General features: G+C 39.6%; 2 protein-coding genes and 1 pseudogene across 3 annotated transcripts; 1 reads left to right on the top strand and 2 right to left on the bottom strand.

Annotated features, from left to right (window-relative positions):
- Positions 1–3,371: 3,371 nt before the first annotated feature.
- LOC128857616 (follicle cell protein 3C-1-like) lies at positions 3,372–5,459 on the top strand (annotated as a pseudogene).
- A 301-nt stretch (positions 5,460–5,760) lies between these two features.
- LOC128858514 (chromosome-associated kinesin KIF4A-like) lies at positions 5,761–23,277 on the bottom strand. Of its 2 annotated transcripts, none has more exons than XM_054094874.1 (8): positions 23,167–23,277; positions 17,393–18,356; positions 17,161–17,312; positions 15,603–16,968; positions 11,433–12,258; positions 11,227–11,361; positions 10,752–11,158; positions 5,761–6,094 (listed from the first exon to the last, which is right to left on the bottom strand). In XM_054094874.1, the coding sequence occupies exons 2-8, from the start codon at positions 18,061–18,063 to the stop codon at positions 6,040–6,042; spliced, it is 3,612 nt and encodes a 1,203-aa protein (XP_053950849.1). In that variant the 5' UTR covers positions 18,064–18,356; positions 23,167–23,277; the 3' UTR covers positions 5,761–6,039. The 2 variants fall into 2 exon arrangements, with proteins under 2 accessions (XP_053950849.1, XP_053950850.1); XM_054094875.1 differs by having other exon boundaries at positions 17,393–18,418; positions 23,167–23,265.
- Positions 6,376–9,422, bottom strand: LOC128858515 (uncharacterized). The gene is made up of 3 exons (XM_054094876.1): positions 9,239–9,422; positions 8,991–9,127; positions 6,376–8,910 (listed from the first exon to the last, which is right to left on the bottom strand). Exon 3 carries the CDS (start codon positions 8,852–8,854, stop codon positions 7,553–7,555), a length of 1,302 nt encoding a protein of 433 aa, XP_053950851.1. The 5' UTR covers positions 8,855–8,910; positions 8,991–9,127; positions 9,239–9,422; the 3' UTR covers positions 6,376–7,552.
- Positions 23,278–25,272: the final 1,995 nt, after the last annotated feature.

Raw genomic sequence — 25,272 nt, 5'->3', positions numbered from 1 at the left:
CCACCTCTTGCGTCACAGGAGCAAATCCTTGCAGCAATATTGCTCCAAATACTTCTCCTCAGGGGCCTTGGGCCAGAGGTATTCTATTGCTGCGTATGCCATAAACGGCTCCACCTCGATTAGGTGCAATAAGTGCAACGGGTGGAGACACCTTAAGACCTGTTCAGGTCTTAAGTCACACAGGGAGTGGTCCACACGGTATGTGGCCACGTGTTGCTCCCGCCACCAGGCGTCCGATGCCTCAACAGCTACTACCTCCCCTGATAGGCTGGCACTACAAACCGCCACCACAACCCATACCTCTACGGTAAGGAGCCTATCAGCGCAACACAACTCCCCTAACACAGCCCGCTCCACCTATAGCAGATGAAGAGCTCCAGCTTCCGCGTAAGACACGTGTAACACTGGCACAATTACGTTCTGGATATTGTAGCAGGTTTAACTCCTACTTATCCAGAATCGACCCCGACATACCAAACATATGTCCGGCATGTGAAGGCACCCCGCATGACACTAATCACCTTTTCACATGCCCTCTAAAACCGACTCATCGAATACCCCCTCTCCCTCTGTATCCAACCCGTCGAAACATGATGTTTCCTGGGCCTACCTTTAGATGAGCTAGACGAAGACGACCGGTGATATACCCTACACTGGCGGGGCTTCTATTACTGTTAACAAACAAACACAGCCCACCCCCTTCCCTCCTGCTCCAATCTCAGTGCGGGGACAAACCAGCAGCTCTTGGTCCCCCATACAGCCTGTTCCGTGTGTCAGACCAGAAAACTTAGGAACCTGGCATCAGTCAAATGCAATTTTTGCACTTTCGGAGATGCTCCGGCCTGCACACCACCCGTGAGTGGATAACTGACTACGTTGCCCCCTGCTGCAGAGCTCTGCACTTGCAACCGCCCCCCGTAGCGCGGCCGCCCACCATCATCAGGCCGCAACAACAACAGCGTATGCACAGCAGGCCCAACGTAGGCAACCACACGTGTCCCTCACACCCCGTGTTGCAACAGCCTTGCCGATAAACTTCAAGTTTCTTCAATTCAACTTTAACGGACTAACGAGCAAGGTAGACGAGATAGTCGACTTTATGAGCCGACACGGAATCCCAATAGATGCGGTCCAAGAAACCAAGCTGCACGCTAGCTCTCCTGTGATAACCAGGGATGGCTATAACGTGCACAGACATTATCGCGAGCTGGTGGCCAAGCGTTTATAGTCCACCACACAGTGCAGTATCGTCTCATCGATGAAGGCATCGACCGCAGGGACAGCACCTTAGAATGTCAAGGGATAGCTTTCCGGTCAGGCGATGCCGAGCTCGAAATTTATAATATGTACATACCCCCTGTCACCTGCTGCCCGGCAGGATATCACCCTGATATTGGTGCGCTCATAAGGGGTGGTAACCGATTGGTAGTAGATGACTTTAACGCGCATCACGATCTTTGCCATTCAAGCCTATCAAATTATAGTAGGGGGCAGCTATTGGCAGAGCAGATAGACGATTCGACATTCAGCACTGTAAACGACGACGCCACCACTAGGGTAGTAGGCAATTGCAGCAGCTCGCCTGGCATCACAATTGCTAGTGCAGGTCTGATAAATAGTATAACCTGGCGCCCTATGCTATCGCTTTCATCAGACCACTTGCCCATTATCATCTCGATCGAAAGACCTGCTGACTTTGTTTCCGCGGATCACCGGTCATACGTTAACTTCAACAAAGCTGATTGGACCAGATTCGCGGCAATTACTGAAGACATCTTCGCCGCTCTCCCCATTCCCACCGATGTGCGCGCAGGCGAACGCGCATTCCGCAAGGCGATCACAGCCCGCGGCTCGCTTCATACCTGCTGGAAGAGTCCGGAACATACGTCCCAATCTCCCAGCTGAAGCAGCTGTTCTGGCGAACGAGTGTGATCTCCTACGCCAGGCCGATCCCGGGGATCCTCGGATAAAGGATCTCTATTCTTAGATTCGGCAACTGGTAACCCGACATAAGCGGAACAAATGGAAGGAGCATCTGAAGTCCCGCAACTTCACCTCTGATGCAAACAAACTCTGGTCCATCGTAAGGTCCCTGCGTACCCGACGAGGCACAATGACAAGGTGGATATCACCTTCAACGGTCCTGCTTCGTCGGATCCGAAGAGTTGCGCGACCTATCTTAGCCGGAAATTTATTCTGCATCCTCCGGCCAACAGATCCAAGCGTATTGGTACCAGACGGCTGCACAAACTGACATACAACAGTGCATCACTTGCTTTCTTCAGCGATGAGGTTCAGGGGGCTATCAAACACATGAAACTATCTAAAGCCATTGGCCGTGACGGACTAAACATGCTGATACTGAAAAAAGTGGGACCATATCTCACCTCTCTCCCTCTGGACCCAACCCGTCGAAACATCTTGGCAGAGGTGCAGAGGAAGGCGGTGTGCGCTGGCGCATTGTCGTGATGAAGGGTCCAATTGTTGACGAGGTCGGGCCGCAGGCGACGCGGTTTTTCAACCGAAGGAGCACTTCTTTGTAAAATGCCGCGTTTACAGTGCTTTCTGTCACATCTTCGTCTGTTTGCGTCGTCGAAGGCCTTCCAGATCGCTGTTCGTCTTCGACGTCCTCCCGGCCTTCCTTGAATGACTTGTGCCACCGTTTTACCTGGGCACTGGACAAAGATTGGTCCCCGTAAGCCTCCTTGAGTAGCCCAATGGTTTCGGTAATCGTTTTGTTTAGCTTTACGCAAAATTTGATCGAGTAACTTCCCTTCAACGATCGCTACATTTTCGCCACTGCAAAATCCTAACACACTTTTAAAACAGCTTTCACGTGCGGAGCGATGTTGACTGCACCGCTGTTGCCAGCGAACTGGGGCCGGTTTCTAGTGGAAGGGGAAGGTCCAACGATCATTTTCCCCCACCAGCCGATTCGGTTGATCGCTTGGCAGATGCTCCGCGCGGGAAGGCTCATTACTTTTCAATCAAACCCTGTAATAACGGGTCACTGCACTATTGCCACCTTAACCAATAGAATGGGTGTACCTCACAATTGACTTTTGCAGGAGCTGTGGAGATGAAGAAGAAATTGAGTTGGTACAACACCTCCTCTGTGAATGTCCTGCACTTCAAAGAGGTCGTGCCAAATATCTTAGCGATTATTTCTTTGACGACCTGGGAAATTACAAAATGTCTCACTGAAGGGACTAGTTACCTTCTTAAAAAGATCTAAGTGGTTTAAGCAACTTAGATAGAGGAAGGAAAACAAATGCAGGTATCACAATGGGATTTAGGGCCACCGGGTGTCTTGTGTTAAAAACAAGCAACCTCATTAGCCTAACCTAAGACAGGATGTGGAGGCGGGTATTATGAAAATTACATTCAAGAAGCTAATTTTTGGCAAAATAAATGCAATCCAAGATAAACGTTTCACGTTGAAGACAAACTATAGAAAGAAAATTTCAGCAGACAGCGAAAGCATTACAGTTGGGGTAACTGAAAGTGAACGGCGCGTACCTTGCACTTGTGGCGTTTTCCTCATCTCAAATAAAACGCGGTGCAAAAGAACCACCAGAAGGTACTCCAGTGATTACCAATGAATTGGATCGCACCTTCCCCTGCAATCAGATCGGTCAGAAACAATGTCAAACTAAGTGCTTGGAAACCGTAAGTATGTAAACATTTCTTTGTAATCGTTATAAAACACCTACCTGCTCCACCAGATAGTGCAGCATCTACCCAATTCAGCTAGTATATTTTGTGCATCGTTGAATCGTGACTGCCGAAAAGAGCGGGCATCTCTCTTTATCAAGAATTGTTGTTGTTGTTGTTGTTGTTAACAGCATAGGTAGCCCTGTCAGTGTAGGCATATCATCGTTCGTCTTCGTCTAGCTCATCTAGGGGTAGGCCCAGGAAACATGCTGTTTCGACAGGTTGGGTCCAGAGGGAGAGGGGGTGTTAGATGAGTCGGTTTAAGGGGGCATGTGAAGAGGTGGTTAGTGTCGTGCGGGGTACCTTCACATGCCGGACATGTGTTTGGTATATGTCGGGGTCGATTCTGGATATGGAGGAGTTTAACCTGCTACAGTATCCAGAACGTAATTGTGCCAGTGTTACACGAGTCTCACGGGGAAGCTGCAGCTCTTTGTCTGCAATAGGTGGTGGTTGGACTCCGATTACGGCATTCACAGGACGGGAGTTCAAGAAGGTGGTAACGGTCTCCCGGTGAATGTCGTTTATTGACTGTCTAAATACTGTCCGGTCCAGTAGGTTACCGTCAGTTTTATCCTGGATTTCGTCAGCGTAGTCTAGAAGGTGTCTGCTGACGTGCCTGGGAGGCGGCTCGGGCTCAAGCAGGTGTCTGCAGGGATGAAACCTGCGGTAACATCCAAGTAGGAACTGCTTGCTGAGCAATTTGTTGTGCTCCACAACTGGGAGCATTTGTGCCTCGTTGTGCAGGTGTTGTATGGGTGACATCAGGAGGCACCCGGTCGCTGTCCGAATGGCGGTATTTTGACAAGTCTGTAGCTTTGTCCACTACGAATCACTAGTTCCAGGCGATTAGACAGGCGCAGCATAGTTAAGAACCGGCCGGCCAATTGCCTTAAATTTCGAAAGCAACAGTTCTTTGTCTTTGCCCCAAGTGCTGCCGGCCAGCGATTTGAGGACCTTGTTGCGATTTTGGACTTTTGTGGCAATTGCGGTTGTATGCGCAGAGAAGGAGAGCAAGCTGTCAAAGGTTACACCCAAAATTTTGGGGATAGTTCGCGGACCACCTCTTCAGCCCTGGCGGGAGTGTCGACTGATAAATGTCATCTAGTAGCGTGGAATGGCTGACTGTATCGAAAGCCTTTTTCAAGTCCAACGTTACTAGGACAGTCCTCTCGCAGGGGCGGTTTTGGTTAAGCCCGCGATTTATCTGGGCGTTTATGGCGGTGAGTGCAGTGGTGGTGCTGTGCACTCGTCGGAAACCGTGCTGATGTGGGGCTGGGGCCAGGTGTTTCGTGTAGAGTGGGAGTAGGAGGGCTTCAAGTGTCTTCACTACTGGGGAAAGGAGAGTTATCGGCCGATAAGACTCCCCTTGGTTGGCGGGTTTCCCAGGTTTCAGTAGTGGGACCACTCTCCCTGCTTTCCACTTGTCAGGGATGGTGAGAGTGGCCAGGGACAGATTGAAAACCCTTGTGAGGAATCGTACTCCCAGGGGTCCCAGATGTTTCAGCAGCCCTGTCTAGTGAAACTCATCAAGAATTGTCGAAATCAGTGGTTCAATACAAATTTAGCGGCCGGCCGAGAATATTGCTTGTCCGCTAGTTTGAAATATTTAAATTTTGAATAAAAAATATTAATTTTACAATACAATAATCAACAAATGGTTTTAATTACGTAAAAAATTTAATTATTAAATGTATGTAATATCGATTTGATTCATAGTACACAAATCAAATATATGGTTATGAATATATCTTCCGAAAAAATATGAAGGAGTAAATACAGTAACAATGAAAAATGCGTATAAAGATCTTACCATTAAACAAGAAATACAGTAGTACAGAGTAAATACAGTAACAATGAAAAATGCTTATAAAGATTTCACCATTAAACAAAAAAAACTTAAGATATAGGGAAAATTGCATGAAACGTGAAACAAACCCGAACGCTGACTAATAGGAAATAACTAATTTTGTATTAAAAACATATCGTAAGTTTACATAAACAAAAAAATAAGGACATTCGTACATATATATAATTTTTTGTTTAGGCTAAAGCGGGCAACGCTTTTTGGTAATCGTAATTATGTTTGTTGTCTTCTATTACAAGAGCTCACACATTTTAGGTGACTGGCGGAAAGTATCAATGACTTAAAACTTATTTAATCTAAAATGCATATTTTACGATGCAACAAATGCAGGAATGAGAAGATATAAAATCATTAAAAGTTACGGAATAGATCTCAAGTGAAGCTAAATTTAATAAACCAAAGTCAGTTACTCGTTCTTCCTGAATTATAAGTGCATGAATATGATCATTGACACGCCCTTACTCGAAGAATTTCTTTTTAGCGGATGGCAAATCGAAAGAAATCGTTGACAATCTGAAAGCAGAGAAATGAAAAAAAGAAATTAGTTTTACCATGATTCAATAATAATAATAATAATAATTGAATCATGTAGTTTTACTATGTTTCATGACATTTAGAAATATGCGAAAAAGAAATGGTCATTAGATGGAAAAACGTTGTAACTTGAAAAATATAGCCGCGGAAACCTAAAGTAAATTCAGCAAGCAAAACAAAAGAGAAAAAATGAACTGATTTTCACGATTAACTCGTTTCCACGACAGTCGGTTCTACCAAGGACTCCGGCCAAGGACTGTCACTCCAGCAGCATTCCCTGTATGTAAGTATGGGTAATGTTTATGCTGCTACAACAACAACAGAAAAAATTAACTAAAAGCCATTTTTAAGAAAAAGCGTTCGACTTTTTATAATTCAGTTCTATAAATTCATACACAAATTTGTTAGTGGGGATTTGATGCTGAAATATGGTATGACATGTTTAAACAAAAGCAAAGCGATCGAGCAGAGGCTACGTTCCTCCGACAGTCGGTTCACTGAAAGGTTCGGAAAGGTGGCGAAGAATCAAACTGCAGATACTGCTCGCACCTCTTCAAAAGTAGTTCAGGAATATAAATAGGGAGCAAACGCCATTGCCGTATGTGGGTGCCGGGACACTTTGGTAATCAAGGCAATGAACTGGTTAAGGAACTGACGAACTGCAGTCCTTTAGAGTACCCAATGTGACCAACACACATTTTTAGGCATAGCGGGAAGCGTCGGCTACTTCATCGCACTACTGACACCACCAAAAGAACAAATTGTTTCCTGAAAATTCCTTTACGGATAGAAGCTACAATTCGTACAATCCGATGAAGATTTAGGCGGCCAAAAATATTTGACTGCATATATCGTCTTAAAACTGTTTAATAACTAGAAATTTATAATAATTTGTTTTACTAATCGGTTAAATTAAAAAAGTATATGTGTTACACTGTGTAACACTGAAAAATACCTTAGCAGTAAAGCTCCTTTTCTTGTAGTATGACAAGAACTGTCATCACTTGTTTGTATCTTATTGTGGGGTACACATTGACTTTATACAACAAATCTTGACCTTTCCCAAAGTAAAAATAGGGCCCATATTTCACTAGTATTTGCATAAAAGTTACCTTAATCGATTTTGAAAAAATTGTTTTATATAAAATATTTACAGATATATTTGTTAAAAATACACCAAAAGCACAATAGATATGTATAATATATACAGAATTGATTAATTTACTAGTTTTCGCATTCTGAATTAAGGTGTTCTGTCACATCTTTGTCCACATATTTAAAGGGTACGAGCAGCTCAATTGTGGCTGGGCTAAACGACTTTGATGCTTTTTTTTTCTTCTGCGATGAACTGAAATACTGCTCGAAAAGGGGTCCGAGCTTAACAACAATCGGTGGTATATGTCGCGATTGCACTCTTCACTAGAAAATTTCAGTGCATCATTTTCTCGATACATCCGGAAGTGCTTGTTGCGCGCCTCTTGAGCCTCCTCTGACAGTTGTAGCAGAATCAATTTCATAGCCACTAGATATGGCTTCCAGTATTATTTTAAGCCTGTAAATGAAATTATAATCAACACCTATGATATCTGCAGCCAATTTTGGGTTTTTGAAAAATCGCCGGCTTGTATTGCCATCATTGGTGTTACCATAATTTCCTTTGGTCATGTGTAACATGAAAACAAATTTATTTCCTTGCAGCTCTATTTCAGAAGTAACTAAGTTGTTTACTGAGGATTCAACAAAATTTATTTCTTCTTTCGTGACGTCTATACTTTCTTTGATAAACCTAAATCTTATCGGTCTACAGAGTCTAGGAGATGACGGAGAAGGGTTTTGCCAAACAATTTTTCTGTTTTCGTTTCCACAGGTGATTTGTCGTGGCACAAAAGAGCTAAGAAAAATGTTGGCATCCGAACCAGAAGTATCCTCAATTTTTTGTTTATATTTAGCTTGCTGGGAACCATCGCATCCCCACTTGCATATTATTGTAAGAGAATTTCTTTCGTTCTCGCTTAGAGTGAGGAGCTCCTCCTCTAAATACATTGATAAGCGCATAATTGTATTATCGATGAGGCTTTGCAAGTCAGTTTCTGCGTAAGAACTAGTTACCCGTATTTGCGTTTGGTAACATTCTTTTTTAGCTTCTAATAAGCGATCGTAACAGGGATAAAGATAAGGGTTTGTATTACGAATTATTTCATATTGCTCTCTTGTTAAGTCTGCTTCTACAAACATAGCTAAGGCTGCATGTGGTGTCAATATATTACCTCTCCCCGGGCTTGTTGATTCTTTGTATGCACTTTTGTATTTTGCTGCGCGTGATGCTGATTCTGCGATTTCTATCAGAATTCGCGAGCCGTCCCTCTGCCCTTTTGCTATTAGAGTGGATTGCGCAGCATGTATAATAACTGTATCTTCTACCATGGAACGGACTTCTTCCGTTTTCCTACGTTTACTTCGCTCACTACACTTTTCGAATGATTTCAATGGACGGCCAGGGCGAAAATGTGACTTATTTGGAATTTCGATTGCTCCATTTAACCTAGATTGGTTAGCTTTTAGAAAAGCGTCCTCCTTTCTTCTGGCTTTAGTCCACTTTTCCTTAAGCTGTGCTTTAAAATAAGAAAAGCTTTTCTTAAATGTTTGCACATATTCAGCTGAATATGCATGACAAGACAGCAGGTTATCTTCTAAGAAATCTAATTTTTCCTCCAAAGATATCAAATTCTGCCGTTGCATTTGATTGTAGAGATATTGACGAGTTACTTGTTTAGTGCCTGATGAGCTGGCAATACCTATGATAAACAAAATTGGCTTAAAAATCAAAACAAATGCAATAATTTGTATATTGACTTTAGACAAGCGTGTAACAAACCCTTTATATGACCCTCTATCTGCAAGTATCTGCAGCTAACTTTTATGCACGTGGCGAGCTAATTGCACCAGATATCATGTTCAACACTAACTTTCACTTGGACGGACTTGGAAATATACCAAACCGGGTTTTCAAAACTAAAAAACACAAAAAAATAAAAATAAATTATACCCTAAATAAAATAGGCACCACTTATCCATTTATAACTATTAAAATCACAAACACCATTAACAAATGATAATATTCACCTGAAATATCATAATCCATCACGATTACTCAGCTCGGTAACTTAAATCCGTAAATATTCACGTTAAAACATACGATTTTACAGCGGTTAAACAAAAACGATAACGTGCGCTTCAGAAATAGCTATGTTTTGATTAACTGACAGCTAATGCAAAGTATGGGATTGACCGTAGGAGGTTGAATTATTGTTCCTCGGTCTATTTTCAAGTTAAATAGCTTAAATCTACCTATGTGCGACGCTTGGAGTGTTTGAGAGAAAGATTCTGAGCAAGATTTTTGGACCTTTGCACGTTGACAGCGGCGAATATCGCAGGCGATGGAACGATAAGCTGTATGAGCTTTACGACGACATAGACATAGCGCAGCGAATAAAGATCCAGCGACTACGTTGGCTGGGTCATGTCGTCCGAATGGATACAAACGCTCCGGCTCTGAAAGTATTTGATGCGGCAACAGTTGGTGGTAGCAGAGAAAGAGGAAGGCTTCCTCTGCGTTGGAAAGATCAGGTGGAGAAGGACTTGGCTTCACTTGGTGTGTCCAACTGGCGCCGGTTAGCACGAGAAAGAAACGACTGGCGCGCTTTGTTAAACTCAGCCAAAATCGCGTAAGCGGTTATAGCGCCAATTAAGAAGAAGAAGAGAAGCCACAATTCAAGACAGGACAAATTACGTGGCACAATTTATGTGAACGATATAGTCAACATCGACGATCCGCAGTGTACATCTTGCTTGGGGGTGAGGATAGTAAAGAGTATTTTCTTTGCCACTGCTCGGCGAGACACTTAGATCATATATTTTAGGGTCGGATGTAGTGAGATTGGATGAGCTAATAATGAATGTTGTTGGAGCCCATTTTATCCCCCTTTCTGTGTCACCACTGTACTTAATCTCATCAGCTGATCCGAATGCACAAGTCGCACCCGCACATAACTACATAATTACACTCAACATAATCATCCATACATAATCATCGCAACGGCAGCACTGGTCCTATTGCTGTCATGATAAGGACTGCCGCACTCAGCGACGCTCTGCGCATATCAGAAACCTGAGCACCGTGACTTAGGCAGTAAAAAGGACGTTAAGTTGAGAATATTGCTGCTGCAGCGTAAAGTGTTGCTGAACAATCTTCAACAAAGATATCTCGACTTTCTAAACAGTGAGGCATTCATGAATCGACTTTTACCTGTGGACATGATATCATTTTTCACATACCAAATAATTGTTAAGAGCTGTATTTTGAATAAAAATAGTGAAACATGAAGGAATTTAAATCTTGACATATTTTATTTTGAAACAGCATTATTCATTGCGTCTATTGAATGCCCCTTCATTTTCGCTTTATTCTTGTAAAGCTTTAAAGAAATAATTTTACTTGGTAATCGACCCCCGAGCTTCTATTTAGAGACTCGACGTTATAACAATAAAAAAACATACGTGATATATTAAATAAATAATGGAATAGGATAAGTAATGTTTGATTTAGTCTAAGTCAACTAGCAAATATATCAATTACCTGGCCATTTTCGGTGTGAGATACGGAGCGTTGGGCTTCAAAAAAGGTGATTCTGAATATTTGAGTTCATCAATGCTTTCGGAAGCACTCGTTTTGGTGGGTGTCCGAACTGAGGGTATTTCGTTGGACTCCTGCTGATTATTGTCATTACCATCGACAGCCATCGATTCTCCATTCTCTTTATCGTCGCTGTCTGTGTCATGTTTGCCATTTTTGCAACCATTACCGCATTGGCATTTCTGGGTACATTTTTTACCTGATGAATAGCACCCACAACGTTTAGTATCGCAATCCCTACGACATTTGCAACGCTCAAACTTTCTCTTAGTAGTATTAAGATTTTTATCAGATTCACTAGTAGCTGTTGCGAATGTATCATTCCCCGAGCTGGAGTTCTTACTGACACGCTGTTTTAGGTAAGACACAGGCAAGAGCTGAAATTAGTAATATGAAAACGAAAAATAACGATACTTACAGTTGAACGGGGTGGACGTTTGTACCCCGGTGTTTTTGCCCAGTCCGGATCACCGTAAGAGTCGTCCGAGTCCAACTCACTCGAAAGCGATATGGCATCTTCATCTATTTCAATGGATTCTTGCTCTATGTTTGGCTGCAAGCAACAACGATACTCAAACTCTTCTAGTTTGTGTGCGTCAAACCCCTGTGCAGCCATTTGCTAACCTTCTTGAAAACCTCTTTTTTGCGTGTACCCTTTGCTTGCACCGCTTGTTGCAATTCGTTTACCAAATTTTTATAGTATTCCAATTCCTCCCGCAATGTATCCATTTTGTTCAATAGTTCCTCTTGTATTTTCAAACGCTCCTCTTGTTCCGGTGTTAGTGCTTCACCCGAGCCCGCAGCCAGCTGTGGTGCATTATGTAACTCCCTCAATAGAACGGCAATCTTCTCTTCATATGTATTCTCACGTTCGGCAATTGCTTCCTCATGCTCCAACTCCATCAATCGAATACGTTTCGCTGCTACTACACTCGTCTGCTCGGCTGCCTCACGAAGCGCAGTTTGTTCTTCCAAGGCTATCTTTTGTTCCTGTAAGCGAATGGCATGTTCGCGTCGCATATCTGAAATCGATTTAAGCAACTTGAGTATCACAGCACGTGACTCGGCCAGATTTTGTATGCCTTCGGCGAGGGAACGTATGCGCACTTCAAGATCGACAGTGAATACTTTCTGTTGCAAATCGGTAATTTGCGCGTTGCGCATTTCGAGCTCTTCGTGCAGCGTAGACAAATCTTGAGCTGATATACTACCTGGTTCTGGTTGTTGTTTTCTTAGTTCCTCAATGCGAATGCTAATGATGCCACGATCTTCCATTAACTGTTCAAGGGAGTGTTCTGCATCGATGAACGAAACAATTACCTCTAATTCACGTTCAACCCACGAACCGACTTGATCAATCTTATTGCTTGCAGTATTCACATCTTTAGCTGACTGCGTTTTCTGTCTTTGCGACTGAGCGGCACGCTGTCGATCGAGGGCATCTTTGAGGCTAAAAAAAAGAAGACATATATTAGTTTTTCAATTAATTGGCCTGTAATAAAGTGAAACAAATCAACAAACGGAAACTACTTCTGTAAAAGTGCTAAATAAACTAATAAGCGTAATAAAAAAACAACAGTAGCTGTTGCCTTTGTCCTCCCAAACGTAGCGTTTGATCACTGACAGTAAGGTCACAGCACGGAAGATGCCGAAAAGGCATCAGAGGAGAAACAGAGGTACAGCTGTGAACATGAAAATAGTATTGTAGTACCCTTAAAAAAATATTTCGAAGTCATTTATTTTGTCCCTATAAATCAAACAAAAGAAAACTTCAATATGAAATATCTACGAAAGGTCTGGGGGTTTCAGATGTGTGGAGTTTATCTGCTAAAAATCTAGCAACTAAATAACTGTTCTTTATTGGCGCCGCTACATTTTTAAGTGCAACATTCAAATACAGGGTCCGTTGAAGTGTAACCTACTTCAGACCGCTCGCGCAGCTGAAGCAAGGGCAGTCTAAGTGATAGTCCAGACTATTGTTTTTAAGCACGCGGAAGCATTTGGCCGAGAGTCAACGCGAAAAAAGAAAATTAGACTTCGTATATTTAGGAACCAGCATTAACACCTATAATAATGTCAGCCTGCAAATACGACGCAGAATCTCTCTTGCCAGCAGGTGTTACTTTGGTTACTCTCGACGAACAAAACTAACCCTCTACAAGACTCTCATCAAGCCCGTCCTAACGTATGGCGCAGAAGCGTGGACGATGACAACATTCGATGAAGCAACGCTTGGAGTGTTTGAGAAAAAGATGGACCTTTGCACCATTGCGGCCCAAACCATTACTTGTGATGGGAAATTGCTTCGAGTGGCCATACGTAGGCTCAAATTCTCGTATGAGCGCTCGGTCAAGTAAACACGACCGTTTTGAGTGTTTATGAACTGCTCAAGTGGGAAATTTTTTTCATCAGAAAACACAATATTAGGAAATTCGCCACGTTCGTGCAAGCGCAACAACTCCTTTGCTCTTTCGCACCGAACTTTTTTTTGCTGGGCTGAAAGATCGTGTGCTTTTTGGAACTTGTAAGCCTTGACCTTGAGCTCATTTTTCAATATGCGTCGAATGCTGTGTTGCGATATTTTCAGTTCTTTGGTCATTTTTCTTCCACTTCACTTTCCGAATCATTTCTGGCGTTGTTGCGGTTTTTTTTGGTCCACTTCCATAGCGTTTTGCAATGCTACCAGTATCACTGTAATGTTTTATAGTGCGATACACGAACATTTTATTCACTTTGAGGTGACTGAGCTCACGAAAAACGGCTGGTTGTAATTTTCCATTTGAACTGTCATTAGAACAATTTTGACGTTGATGTCATGAGCTATTTTACAGATACAAGCAGTGTGAAGTTGGTAGCACTTCATATCGTTCACCCTGTATTTAGCGCACGCTCGATAACGTGAACGCTCTAAAGCGTGAACATCCCAAAACGTGAACAGACATTTTTGTGCATTGACTACTCTAAAACGTGAACAAACCCAAAAAGCTCTATAACATGAACAATAAACGTTACAATTATTTGAATGTAGTTTACATTGATCTCAAGTAATTCTGAAATTGGGGAGTCCCCTAATTATAAAATAGGCATTTTATTCGTAATTGCATGTAAGGAGTAAAATAGTTCAGTCGCTATTTTGGTTTTGCAAAGAGTGTTTCGTCTGCTGTTTGCTGGTGAAAATGAGTTCTAAAAAACCTGCGTGATTGACATTAAAACAAAAGGCTAAAATTTTCGGCTTTTTAGAAAAAGGCTGATCTGTGACGATTTTAGCAAAGAAATAGAATGTTGCTAAATCAACAATTTTCAACATTAAAGCGAAAAAGCAAGTGATTTTAAAATGCGTAAACAACACGTATTGTGGACCTGGAAATAGAAAAACACTGTGTTCTTCAGAGTTGACGTTTAATGGGCTGAGAGAGGCGTTAATATGGGCTGGTCATGAAGACGTCGATCAAAATGATATGAGTCTGCTAGTACGGTTAAGGGAGAAACCTGTGCTTCCAGTTTTAGAAAAACATAAGATACAAAAAAAGATTACTGATTTTTTTAAATAAAACCATCGTATGACTTAATTTTGAATTAATGTGTAAAGAAAACAAGACTAAAATGTGAATTTAAATGTGAAAAAATATATTTACTTAGTCTTTTTGGGCATTCCAAAACGTGAACACTTTTGTTAACGTGAACCGCCTTGGTTTGAATTAGTTCACGTTATCCAGCGCGCACTGTATATATAAAGAATACAATATTTCAAAATAGTATTAAGAACTTTTTAATTACATCATAAATTAAAATTTTTTTTGAAAAAATATTTTATGGTATTGCTATTTTCGTGATCACAACTCAACTGCTAAATGTAGCAGATATCAACGAAATGAACATAAAACAAATAAATTAAACTGTTGATGAAGTTTTAAATATTTCGGAATTTATATCGATATCTAATAAATTAAAAATTGAGGAGCAAGTTTAATATATAGTACAGTTAATACGATTGCTAAAAAAATTGTACTCATAAAAAGGTCATGTAACCACATTAAAAAAACAACAACAAAGTATACAGATCAATAGTTAAACAGCACTTTATATACCGTCCAACGATTTTTATCATGGCTAGCGATACAAAAGTTGCTAAACAGAGCTCTGTGATTAATTTTGAATAAGCGGTACGATGAACTCTTACAAGCAATGATCGGAGATTTGAATTGGCTAAGCGTGAAACAGCAAATAATTTATCACGCTATGAAATTCGTGCTTAATATAAATTAGGACAGGTTACCGGATTGTCTGAGGGATAACCTAAGATACAGAAACTGAAGCTCTCATATTTACTCAGGGAAAGTAGTAGTGTTACACTGCCGCTGTTTAGAACAGAAGTTGGTAAAAAAAATATATTCTATAAAGAATAGAAATTCAATTAGATAGAAATTAGCCCTATTAGCGCGATTCTGGATATCCTCCATTCAGACCGCATGTCTATAGGAATGTTCAGTGCGGCGTTGTAATTTGCTTTTTCAGACCACCTGTACATCAAATCAATGAGGGTATTGTGCTGCTTGGATTCTAGTCCATTCCCACAGCATCAATAATGTATAAGCATACTCTTATACATCAATACATTAACTACATATATTATAACTATGAACTACGCTGTAAACACATAACAATTGTAAACTAATAATTTAAAATGTACTAGATATAGGTTATGTATGTATATAAATAAATAAAAATAAATAAATAAAAATAGGGAATAATAGATTATGTAAATATATAAAAAAAAAAGATTAAAATTCTTACCGTTTATTAACGGCTAATGCTTCGTCACACTTCTGTTTCAAGACATTACGTTGCTTTGTATGCAACGCCTCTTTTCGAGCCATTTCGTTCTTCAGCTTTCGATCCTTATTGCGTAACTGTATTAACTCTTTCTCGCGTGACATTTTCCATTGACGGAAGTTTTCTGATTCCTGACGCATTGCTCGAATTAACTTCACTTTTGACTGTTTCATCGCCTGTATTTCGGTATGCAGGTTTTGTATCTTTTGTGTCTCCTTTTCACGCACTTTCAACAATTTTGCTTGCTGCGTATTCTTCCGTTTCATATCACTGATCTCGTGTTCAAGTGTTTGCAAGCGTTTTCGGCGTTCCTCAGCTAATTTCGCGGAAGCGTTTTCCTTCACATGACGCAATTTATCCAACAACTGATCTCTTTCAACTTCCAACTCGTGTATTTTCTGTTCACATTCTTTGAATTTCTCCTCAGTATTATCATCCAGCGTACAAAATTTAACTAAGTTACCGGCAACACGTTGGTGTAGTTCTTCTTTTAGGTTTAATTCTCGATTAATACGACGCAGCTGTTCTTTGTAATCGATTTGAATGTTGGTGTATGCATCAGCTTGCTCTTGCATTTGCGAGTGAACTTCCAATAGTGCGCCATCTTCATCATCTCCACTATCAGTGCTGCCATTTATCGTGTCACGTTTGTGGTTTTCAATTTCCATTTGGGTACGGTCTAGCTCTCCGTCCAGTTCATCCACCAATTGATTCAATTGTTTAATGTGTTTGGCAGTGGTTTCCTGTTCTTCAATAGGTGCATTCACTTTGTAGTTGTTTCCCAACTCCACTGCAATATTCTTCAACTCGTTCATTTTCAGCTTCAGCTTCTCATGCGCCTCCTCAGTTATGTGAGCGCGCATTTCATATTCAGTTACATCATGCAATGTCGCCTGAAACTGTTGTTGCAAAGTGTGGTGTTTCTCTTGGAGTATTTGGTATTTTTTAACTATCCCACTACTAGCATTTATAATGTCGTTCGTAACGCCTCCCGGTGGCGGTGCAATGCTTTGTAATGCACCATTTAGGGAGCTGCTCATTGTATTACTTCCGCCATTAGCGGCCAACAGTTCCATACGTAACTTTTGTATGACACTCTTGAGGTGATTAATCTCCGCTGCATGTGGATCTTGGTTAACGATCGGTTTATTTTTAATTTTGCGCGCACGGTCTGCATAGCGAAGGGTACTTAAAGTCTCAGCAACATTATAGTCGGCCGGACTGACGCAGGCTATCATAAGAGTGATCGAATTGCCGCCTAGGGAGTCTTGCAACAAACGAGTCAATTTGGAGTCCCGATAGCGGACAAAACCAGAGCCCTGACCAGCTGTAAAGCAATAACGAATTATATGAATATTTGTATGTATTTATGTATAGTAGAATATTTTTGCGTTAGTAAAAAGGTATACAAAGATTATAAGCATAGAAGGAATTGTTAGTAATAAAATGTATCTACACAAACCATTAGTATTGTTTCCATACGTTACAAATACACGACTATAATATTTTTTTCACTTACAACCAAGTGCCGATATTACGTTTCCCAGGGTTAAAAGACCCTGATTTATTTTAACACCCTCCTTAAAACGATCACCTGTAGCTTGTGTCTTTTTAGAACGTTCTGAACCAGCCAAATCTACTAAATGGAACTTTGAAGTAGTTACTGTGCTCCTGTGTTTGAAAGGAAAAAATATTAAATTAAGTCTTATAATTGCATTTGAGTTGATGTTTTTAGTTGTCCTTTTACGTACATTTCGTCTTTCTTGGTGGCCTCAACGGTGATAGTGAAAATCGCATGTGAGCGCGATGACTGCTCGTTCATTGCAGTTGCCGCAACAGCGCGGCCTGATGAGCCACGCAAAAGACAGTCTGTTGTTTCTCGAACTGATGACACTTGGGTTTCGGTTAGTCCAGGCATAACAATGCCATTACGGTTCTCGCGCATTTCTACAATAGATTGCTCACGGGGCTGATCTGACAACAAATCATATAATTGCTCCTGATACAACTCCATAAAAGAACACTTCGCTACGAAGTCATATTCACTTTCTAGTGTTTCAATGCGTTCAAAAATATCGTACATTATTCGTGGTATAACGCCTGCATTTTCATCCAACTCTCCGCCAAAAACTGTACCCATAGTGTGAGTCTTGCCAGAACCAGTCTGACCATAGGCAAGTATTGTGGCATTGAATCCGGAAAAGAATTTGTCCAATAGTCCCGTCACAAGTACATCATAGATATATTCCTGCGTGTCTCGTGCATCAAACACATAATTGAAGGTGAATGTATCGCTGCGGTTGACAATCACTTGTGCAGAATCGCCGACCCGCTCCACAGCTTCTTGGCAACCACGCACTCGTTCTGAAGGCACAATAGGACGTATGCGTACCGCCACTCGCACATTATCGACATCTGACATTGCCGTAAATCTTTTTTCCCTTAATTTATATTTTCACCTTGAATTAGTATCGATTTTTTCCTGGCAAGTTAACCGGTTTCTGCTCGCGGAAGATTAGTTTTGTATAGTTTAGGCACTACTGCTTTTCCGCTGTACCGTTATAACAGAACAGAAACAACCGAAATTAAACCACAAAAAAATTAGGTCAATTCGAAACAGTGAACTTTAGAAGATCATAAATATTTGAATAGCGCTGCCGTTAGTTCAAGCTATCGTCCACGGTTTCCATTCAGCTGAAGAATGTAGTAGGTCGTCTGGAAGAGTAGTTGCCACACGATATATTTTAAATAATTAAATATCACTGGGTCTATTCACACTAGAATAATTAAAACAATTAAATAAAAAAAGGGTGCATAACATTATTTCTTCTATATATATTTGTTTAATGTGAATTTCTGATGTAAACAAGAATTGCATTTTGATTAATATTCTGTGTTTTAAGTGATGAACGTGCTATAAAGGGGTAAATATCTTGCATCCATTCCGAAAGTTATGAAACTCGTGAGTTAGTTTAGCGAATTTTATATGCTTAAAGACGAATTTGACTAAGTACACGATTACACGCTTTCAAGTATTTGCATTTATCTATTCATTTTATATTTACCTATTTACATTTAAATATAGATTACTTCAATAATTTTTGAACGGTGTAAAATAATTACGGTCCGATTTTGGAATATTGATACTAGGTCCAAAACGCACCGATTGGTAGCCTTAACATTTTTTGAAGTGAAACTTCCTAGGCGTCGTTGGACCAACGAGAGTTAAGAGTAAAATTTCAAGGCCATGCAACGTTTTGGGCATTTTCGTTCCGCGAGAGAGAAAAAAGATATATATTAACATAGAGGAAAAGGAGAGAGAGAGCTATACCTTATATATATCTTAGATACATTTTAGGCTATTTTTCTTGAGTTTTTCCTTGTGGTTGCTAATTTCTAGTGGCGCATGTTTGTTGGTGCAAACTTGTAGGAAACATATTTTTGGTGTCTACTTTTTGGCGTTATACTTTCTTGGTGCCTACTGTTTGGGCCCTTGTTTGGTTCCAATTTTTTGGCGTTTTTTTGTTTGGTGCCTACTTTTTGGCACTTATTTCCGTTTCCTGGCGAACTATAAAGTGCTATCCATTCCGGCGTCGGATTTATGGGTATAACCTTGCGGTGATTTGTGCCGTTGCTGCGGTCCTGGAATCGCTGCATTTGTGCGGGTGATAAACGCTCGGAGTAGTGCGTGTTGTTGCCACGGTTTGTGTCCGGCGTTTAACTCCACCGGTCAACCCTTATCCGTTTTTTGTAAATTTTCTCTATTTGTATTCTCTCCAAATGTTGCCAATTTATTTAGATATATATTCTTTCTCTCTCTATCTCTCTCTCATTCTCTCTCGGGTCTCTCCCTCTTTCTTTGTCTGTCTTGAAAGTTTCACTTCTGTTATGTGTACTACGCTACACGCTCTTTTTAATAATATTATGGCTTTTTGAAATTTCATGTATTTGATAATATTTCTTCTTCTTAATAATATATCTTCTATTTTTTTGGCACTCAGGCTGTACATATACTAGATATAGAATTGCCCAGCAAAAACATTACTTTAAAATATACTCTTATTGAAGGCCATTAAAAACTTTTAAAATTCGTTTAGTAAATAAATTACTAATTCCACGACATGCTATATTACATATTTTTTGAAATTTTCTATTACAAAACCAAGTTATATGTATACTTATATATTATATGTATATCTATTCCTAAACATAGAAGGGAAAAATATTAGACTTCTAATGTATGCGGATGGTATAATTTTGTGAGTGGATCACCCAGGCAAGTGATGATTAATAACCTTTCTAAGCTACTGCAACCTGTGGAATCATGAAGAAAATCGCTCAAAATCTCAAATAATGGTGTTCAGAAAAGGTGGGAAACTTAGTAAAGAGGAGAAATGGTATTATAGTAAGGAAGAAATACAGACTGTGTCTCGATATACTTATGTACTTAGGAGTGGAAATAACACCTCAGATGAATTTTAAAAAACATGTTGAAAGCAGAACAGCTGCAGCAAAGAATGGTATTAATGCTGCGTGGACTTGTATTTTAAAAAAGAAAGAAATTTCAATTGAAGCTAAATGGAAACTTTTTCTTGCAGTTTGTCGTTCAATACAATCATACGTAGCACAGGTGTGGGATTTGGGCTGGTTTGAAGAAGTTGATATATTGCAAAAGTATTTTGTAAAGCGAATTCTGAAGCTACCATCACATATGCCTACATACAACCTGTTTTTGGAAACCGGCATGCAAGAAAATCATTTGTTCACTTTAGAACTGTTTCTTAAGTATATGCAAAGAGTTTTGTTTATATACTCAGAAAATCGGCTGCCACATTATCTGTCCAAAATTGTTCTGGATTAGAGATCTAAAGAACTTGTTTAGTAAAAACGATGTCATTTGGGGAATAGATAACATACAATCAGAAAGCTGGATAGAAGATTACTTAATAATAAGAAATATTTGCAATAAATACTACTTCTACTACTACTATTCTATTCTTTAAGTAATTTTGACATGAATACAGGTGTGCAAAAATACAATCAAGGTTTTATTGATTTTTCAGTTTCCGAATTTCAATGGCTGTTACTGTATTTCAAGCTTATTTTTACCATCTGTAAAACTGACCAAAAACAGTTCCCTCTAATTTAGAGGTTTCATCGTACATTCAATTGTAAAGGGTGTTTTTTTAGAGGTTAGGTTTTCAAGTTGGCACTACTTTTTTCGTAGATGGTCTTTTTGACAGCTGTCACTTGATTTATGCTCAGTTTGGTTTGCCATTTCATAATGAATAGACTTACACCTGAACAACGTTTGCAAATCGTGCAAATTTGGCCCCAAAACGAGATGGCCACCGATCCCGATTTTTACAAGAAAATTTTGTTCAGCGATGAAGCTCACTTTTGGTTGAATGGGTAAGTCAATAAGCAAAATTGTCGCATTTGGAGTGAACATAATCCACAAGCCATTGCTGAGACGCCGTTACATCCTCAAAAAGTCACTGTTTGGTGTGCTCTATGGGCAGAGGGAACCATTGGTCCATATTTCTTTAAAAATGAAGCCGGCCATAATGTTACAGTCAATGGAGAGCGCTATAGAGCCATGATTAATGACTTTTTCGTGCCTGAATTGGACGATGTTGATGTGGACGGCCTTTGGTTCCAACAAGACGGCGCTACATGCCATACAGCCAACGCAACAATCGATTTATTGAAGGAAACTTTTGGTGAGCGCCGTGGACCTGTGGCGTGGCCTCCAAGATCGTGCGATATAACACCGCTGGACTATTTTTTGTGGGGCTATGTGAAGTAGCTTGTCTACGCAGATAAGCCCGAGACGATTGACGTCTTGGAAGATAATATTCGGCGCGTTATTGCTGACATACGGCCCCAATTGCTGCAAAAAGTGGTCGAAAATTGGGCCTCTCGGCTGGAATTTATTCGAGCCAGCCGCGGCGGCCACTTGCCCGAAATCATTTTTAAAACATAATGGCAAACCCTTATCTTTATAATAAAGCTAAATTCTTGGCCATAACATTAAATTATATACGTTTTATTTCATCTTGAAAACCTAACCTCTAAAAAAACACCCTTTACTTCTTAGCAAAAACGGAGTATTATACTATTATTATAATTATTATTATTGAGGCTTACTTTATTAACAATGAAGAGATAATTATGCAGTACGATAAGCAAATTATCAGCGAAAGCGATCACCGAATTACTTATTGTTATTGATTTTGTTTCATTTATAATTCCTCATCGTAGTTACCTTTCCTTTGTTGACAACAGAATAATAAAATAATAAAATTTGCAGTAGGCGTGGTGCTTAGTAGAAAAAAACTAAATAATTTGATTTTCACGCCACCTACAAAATTACAAAATTCGTAATGCTGGCGTAGGTATACTTAAAATTACGAAATACCCCATATACAATTTGACAGTTTAATTACCTCCACCTCTTTCCAGCAAATAATAATAACTATTATTATTATATATAGGGGATATATATAATATAACCCTAACTTAATTAGCGCACTGGTTACTAGGGCCTTCAGTACGCAAATAAATAATTTTACATTTATGTATTTAATTTTGATTTGTAAAATTTTGCACTTGAAAACTTTGAATCCATTTTGAAATGGCTGTTGATGTAAAATTATTTAAATCTCCTGCTACTTTACTTTGATAACAATGTTGGGATTTCCCATTTCGTTAAGAATACAAACTACATGGGGATCGCACATTAACCTATAAATACAGACATACATACATACATATATGTACATATACAAAAATGTTTACGGTCAACGGTATTTAAAATTAAATGGATATACATAATCGGAATTACATTTAAGTTGAATTAACTTTGTAAACCAACTGAAAAAATGATTCATTACTGGACAGGCATTGCATTTCAAATAGTTGCATATATGTACACTATGTATAGAGATCAAAAACCGGTAGCATTTTTCACCAAATGTTCCAATGACAAAGCATTAACAAAGCTTGCAAACTTGTTTTTTGAAAACTTACATATGTACATACATATACAACCGGAAGATTTATTACCCGTTTTCAATTGCACGAAAATCATGCGAACTTACATATGTACTTGCGGACATATGTGCATGAATAGATATGTATAATCACATAGACTACATCAAATATTCATACATATGTAGGTTTATCTAGCTCATACACAATCAGCGATTAGTTTATTATCTATTTCTTTTATTTGCCAAACCTGTTTCTTCCTGTTGTTAAATTATAAAAGCCTTAATAACTGAAATTGTATATGTGTAAACAACATATGATTTTAGTAAAAAAAACATATGTATATATGCCATTAAATAGATGATTTATGAAACACTTTTAATATGCTGGAAATAATTTAATATAACACTTATATAATGTTTTTGTACAACGTGATCATATTTTGTAAAACATTTTTTTTTATACATCTAATCCATATCAGTTTTATCACCACTTACTTTAACATAATAAACAAACAAATATTTAATTATACCTTTATTAAATTTCCGTTTGGATCCCATATGTTCACTTTGCTAATCTTTAATTTGACCGTTCACTGTTGGCACACCGAGTATTAATGGAATATACTTTTTGCGGGTTTTTATTAATTTGCGCTATTCCAGCTGGATTTTTTTGATAACAAAATGCATGGTACTGCCAGATGGAGAAATTAGAAATGCTTTGGATTTATTCAGTTTTGTATACGTTGCCGCCACCGTAGATTAGTGTACCTATTTGTTGGGGGCACACCCGAAAAGATAGATAAGGGAGCAAGGTAAAAAGTTTTATTTTGGGTCTTTATTATCATTTGCGCTTTCAGAATTTAACACGCGGCACTTCGTTTTCCCTTTGGGCACAACACATCTCCTCATAATAATAATAATTTAAATTTGTATACTTATCCGGATTTGCCTACATATTTCTTTCTAGGCTCGACGCCAACGTACCTGTCATACTTTTAGTATTTGACCTTTGACAAATTTAAAACTACTGGAAAACACTATGTAGACCATTTTTCCAATAGATCGGCAAAATTAGCAATGACTTCTGTCGACAACCTTATTCCGGTTTTATAATAATTGTGATTCATTACTTTGTTATTGGTAGTAGTCATAAAAATGCAAAATAATATAAGATTGAAATAATTGTTTGTCGAAAATTGACGAGGTATTTAAAAATGTTGGAAGGGAAGTACTTTATTTTTGCTAGTTGGGAAATTATTTGACCGTCATTCAGGTCGATTCACCTTCACACGATTCAGGCTCCCGAACACCAGTTTGGAAGCGAGCTAATTTGCGTAAAAATATCAAGCAAAATTATTTTTATTAATTCTCTATCTCAAACCGAAAAGATAGATAACTTTTTGAACTTTGCATTTGGGTCATAGTTGAACAGCTTATGCGGATTATGAAGTCTAGAGTGTGCTATAAATAGTGAGAAATAGGAAAAACTAAGTATTTTTAGATTAAATTAAAGCAAATATTCGATTATTAGTGACGAATGAGAGTGGTGGCGCGGCCTGGGGGCTGTGGGAAGGGAGATCCATCATAAAAACATGCCTATAACCTTCATTGGGTGAAAATGTGAATGTATACAAATTTGTATGTCATTTGGCGTTGCCGTTTTGTAGTGATACGCGGACAACGTACAGACATTCACCTTTATAAGGGGTTTTCAATAAGGGCGGGTAGATGTTGAAATGGAATAAAATGGCGTTTGCTGTGTGGCACGTAGCGCCGTCCTGCTGGAACCATATGTCATCTAGCTCCAATGGTTCGATATGGGCCATAAGAAATTGGAAGGGCCACCACGTCTACCGAAAAATGGGGGCAATGCGCGCAACGTTTACGTTAATGAACACTCATTTTGATAATAAAGTTTTATCATTTGAATGTGCTGTTCAATCGTGTAACTCGCCATGATGATTTGGCATAAACAACTGAATAATAAACAAAAGATTTGACAGATGTCACCAAAACAAAATGGCTGCCACAGGGCGCCAAAATTGACCCGCGCCAATTGAAAAACCCTTTAGTATAGATAGTGAGTGACTCAAATTATAGATCGTGCGTGCCGCAGAACTTAATAGCTCAGACACAATTTTTTATAAGAGCGTACAATTGTTGGCGTATCATAGGCGTTGACATCATCGGTCTTTATAACCGCTCTTAGTTCTGCCTTTCTAAACTGGATGAAGGAGCAAAGCGAATGAGGCTAGTAGAGAACTAGGACAAAACGAAGAACTTCCTGTCATCAAACAAATAGACGGCGAACTCGCGTATTGGCATCCACGTCGCTGTTTACAGTTATGATTACGAGACTTTTAGAAACTTCGTTTATCTAGGAAGCAGCGCTAACACCGATATCAATGCCAGCTTTGAAATTCAACGAAGAATCTCTTGCCAAAAAAAGCTACTTTGGAGAGAGAGAATTTGCAGAAGATTTTTGGAACTATGCACGTTAGTGGCGACGAGTATCATAGGCGATAGAACAATGAGGCCCAGCGGCTTCGTTAGCTGGGTCATGTCTTGCGAATGGATACAAACGCTCCTGCTCTGAAAGTATTTGATGCGGTACCAGCTGGAGGTAGCAGAGGAAG

This window comes from Anastrepha ludens, chromosome 3 (genome assembly GCF_028408465.1).
Source record: "Anastrepha ludens isolate Willacy chromosome 3, idAnaLude1.1, whole genome shotgun sequence".
In the NCBI taxonomy this organism is placed as follows: Eukaryota; Metazoa; Arthropoda; class Insecta; order Diptera; family Tephritidae; genus Anastrepha; species Anastrepha ludens.
The sequence above is the reverse complement of the archived record's forward strand: the minus strand, read 5'-3'. Positions and strand labels throughout refer to the sequence as shown.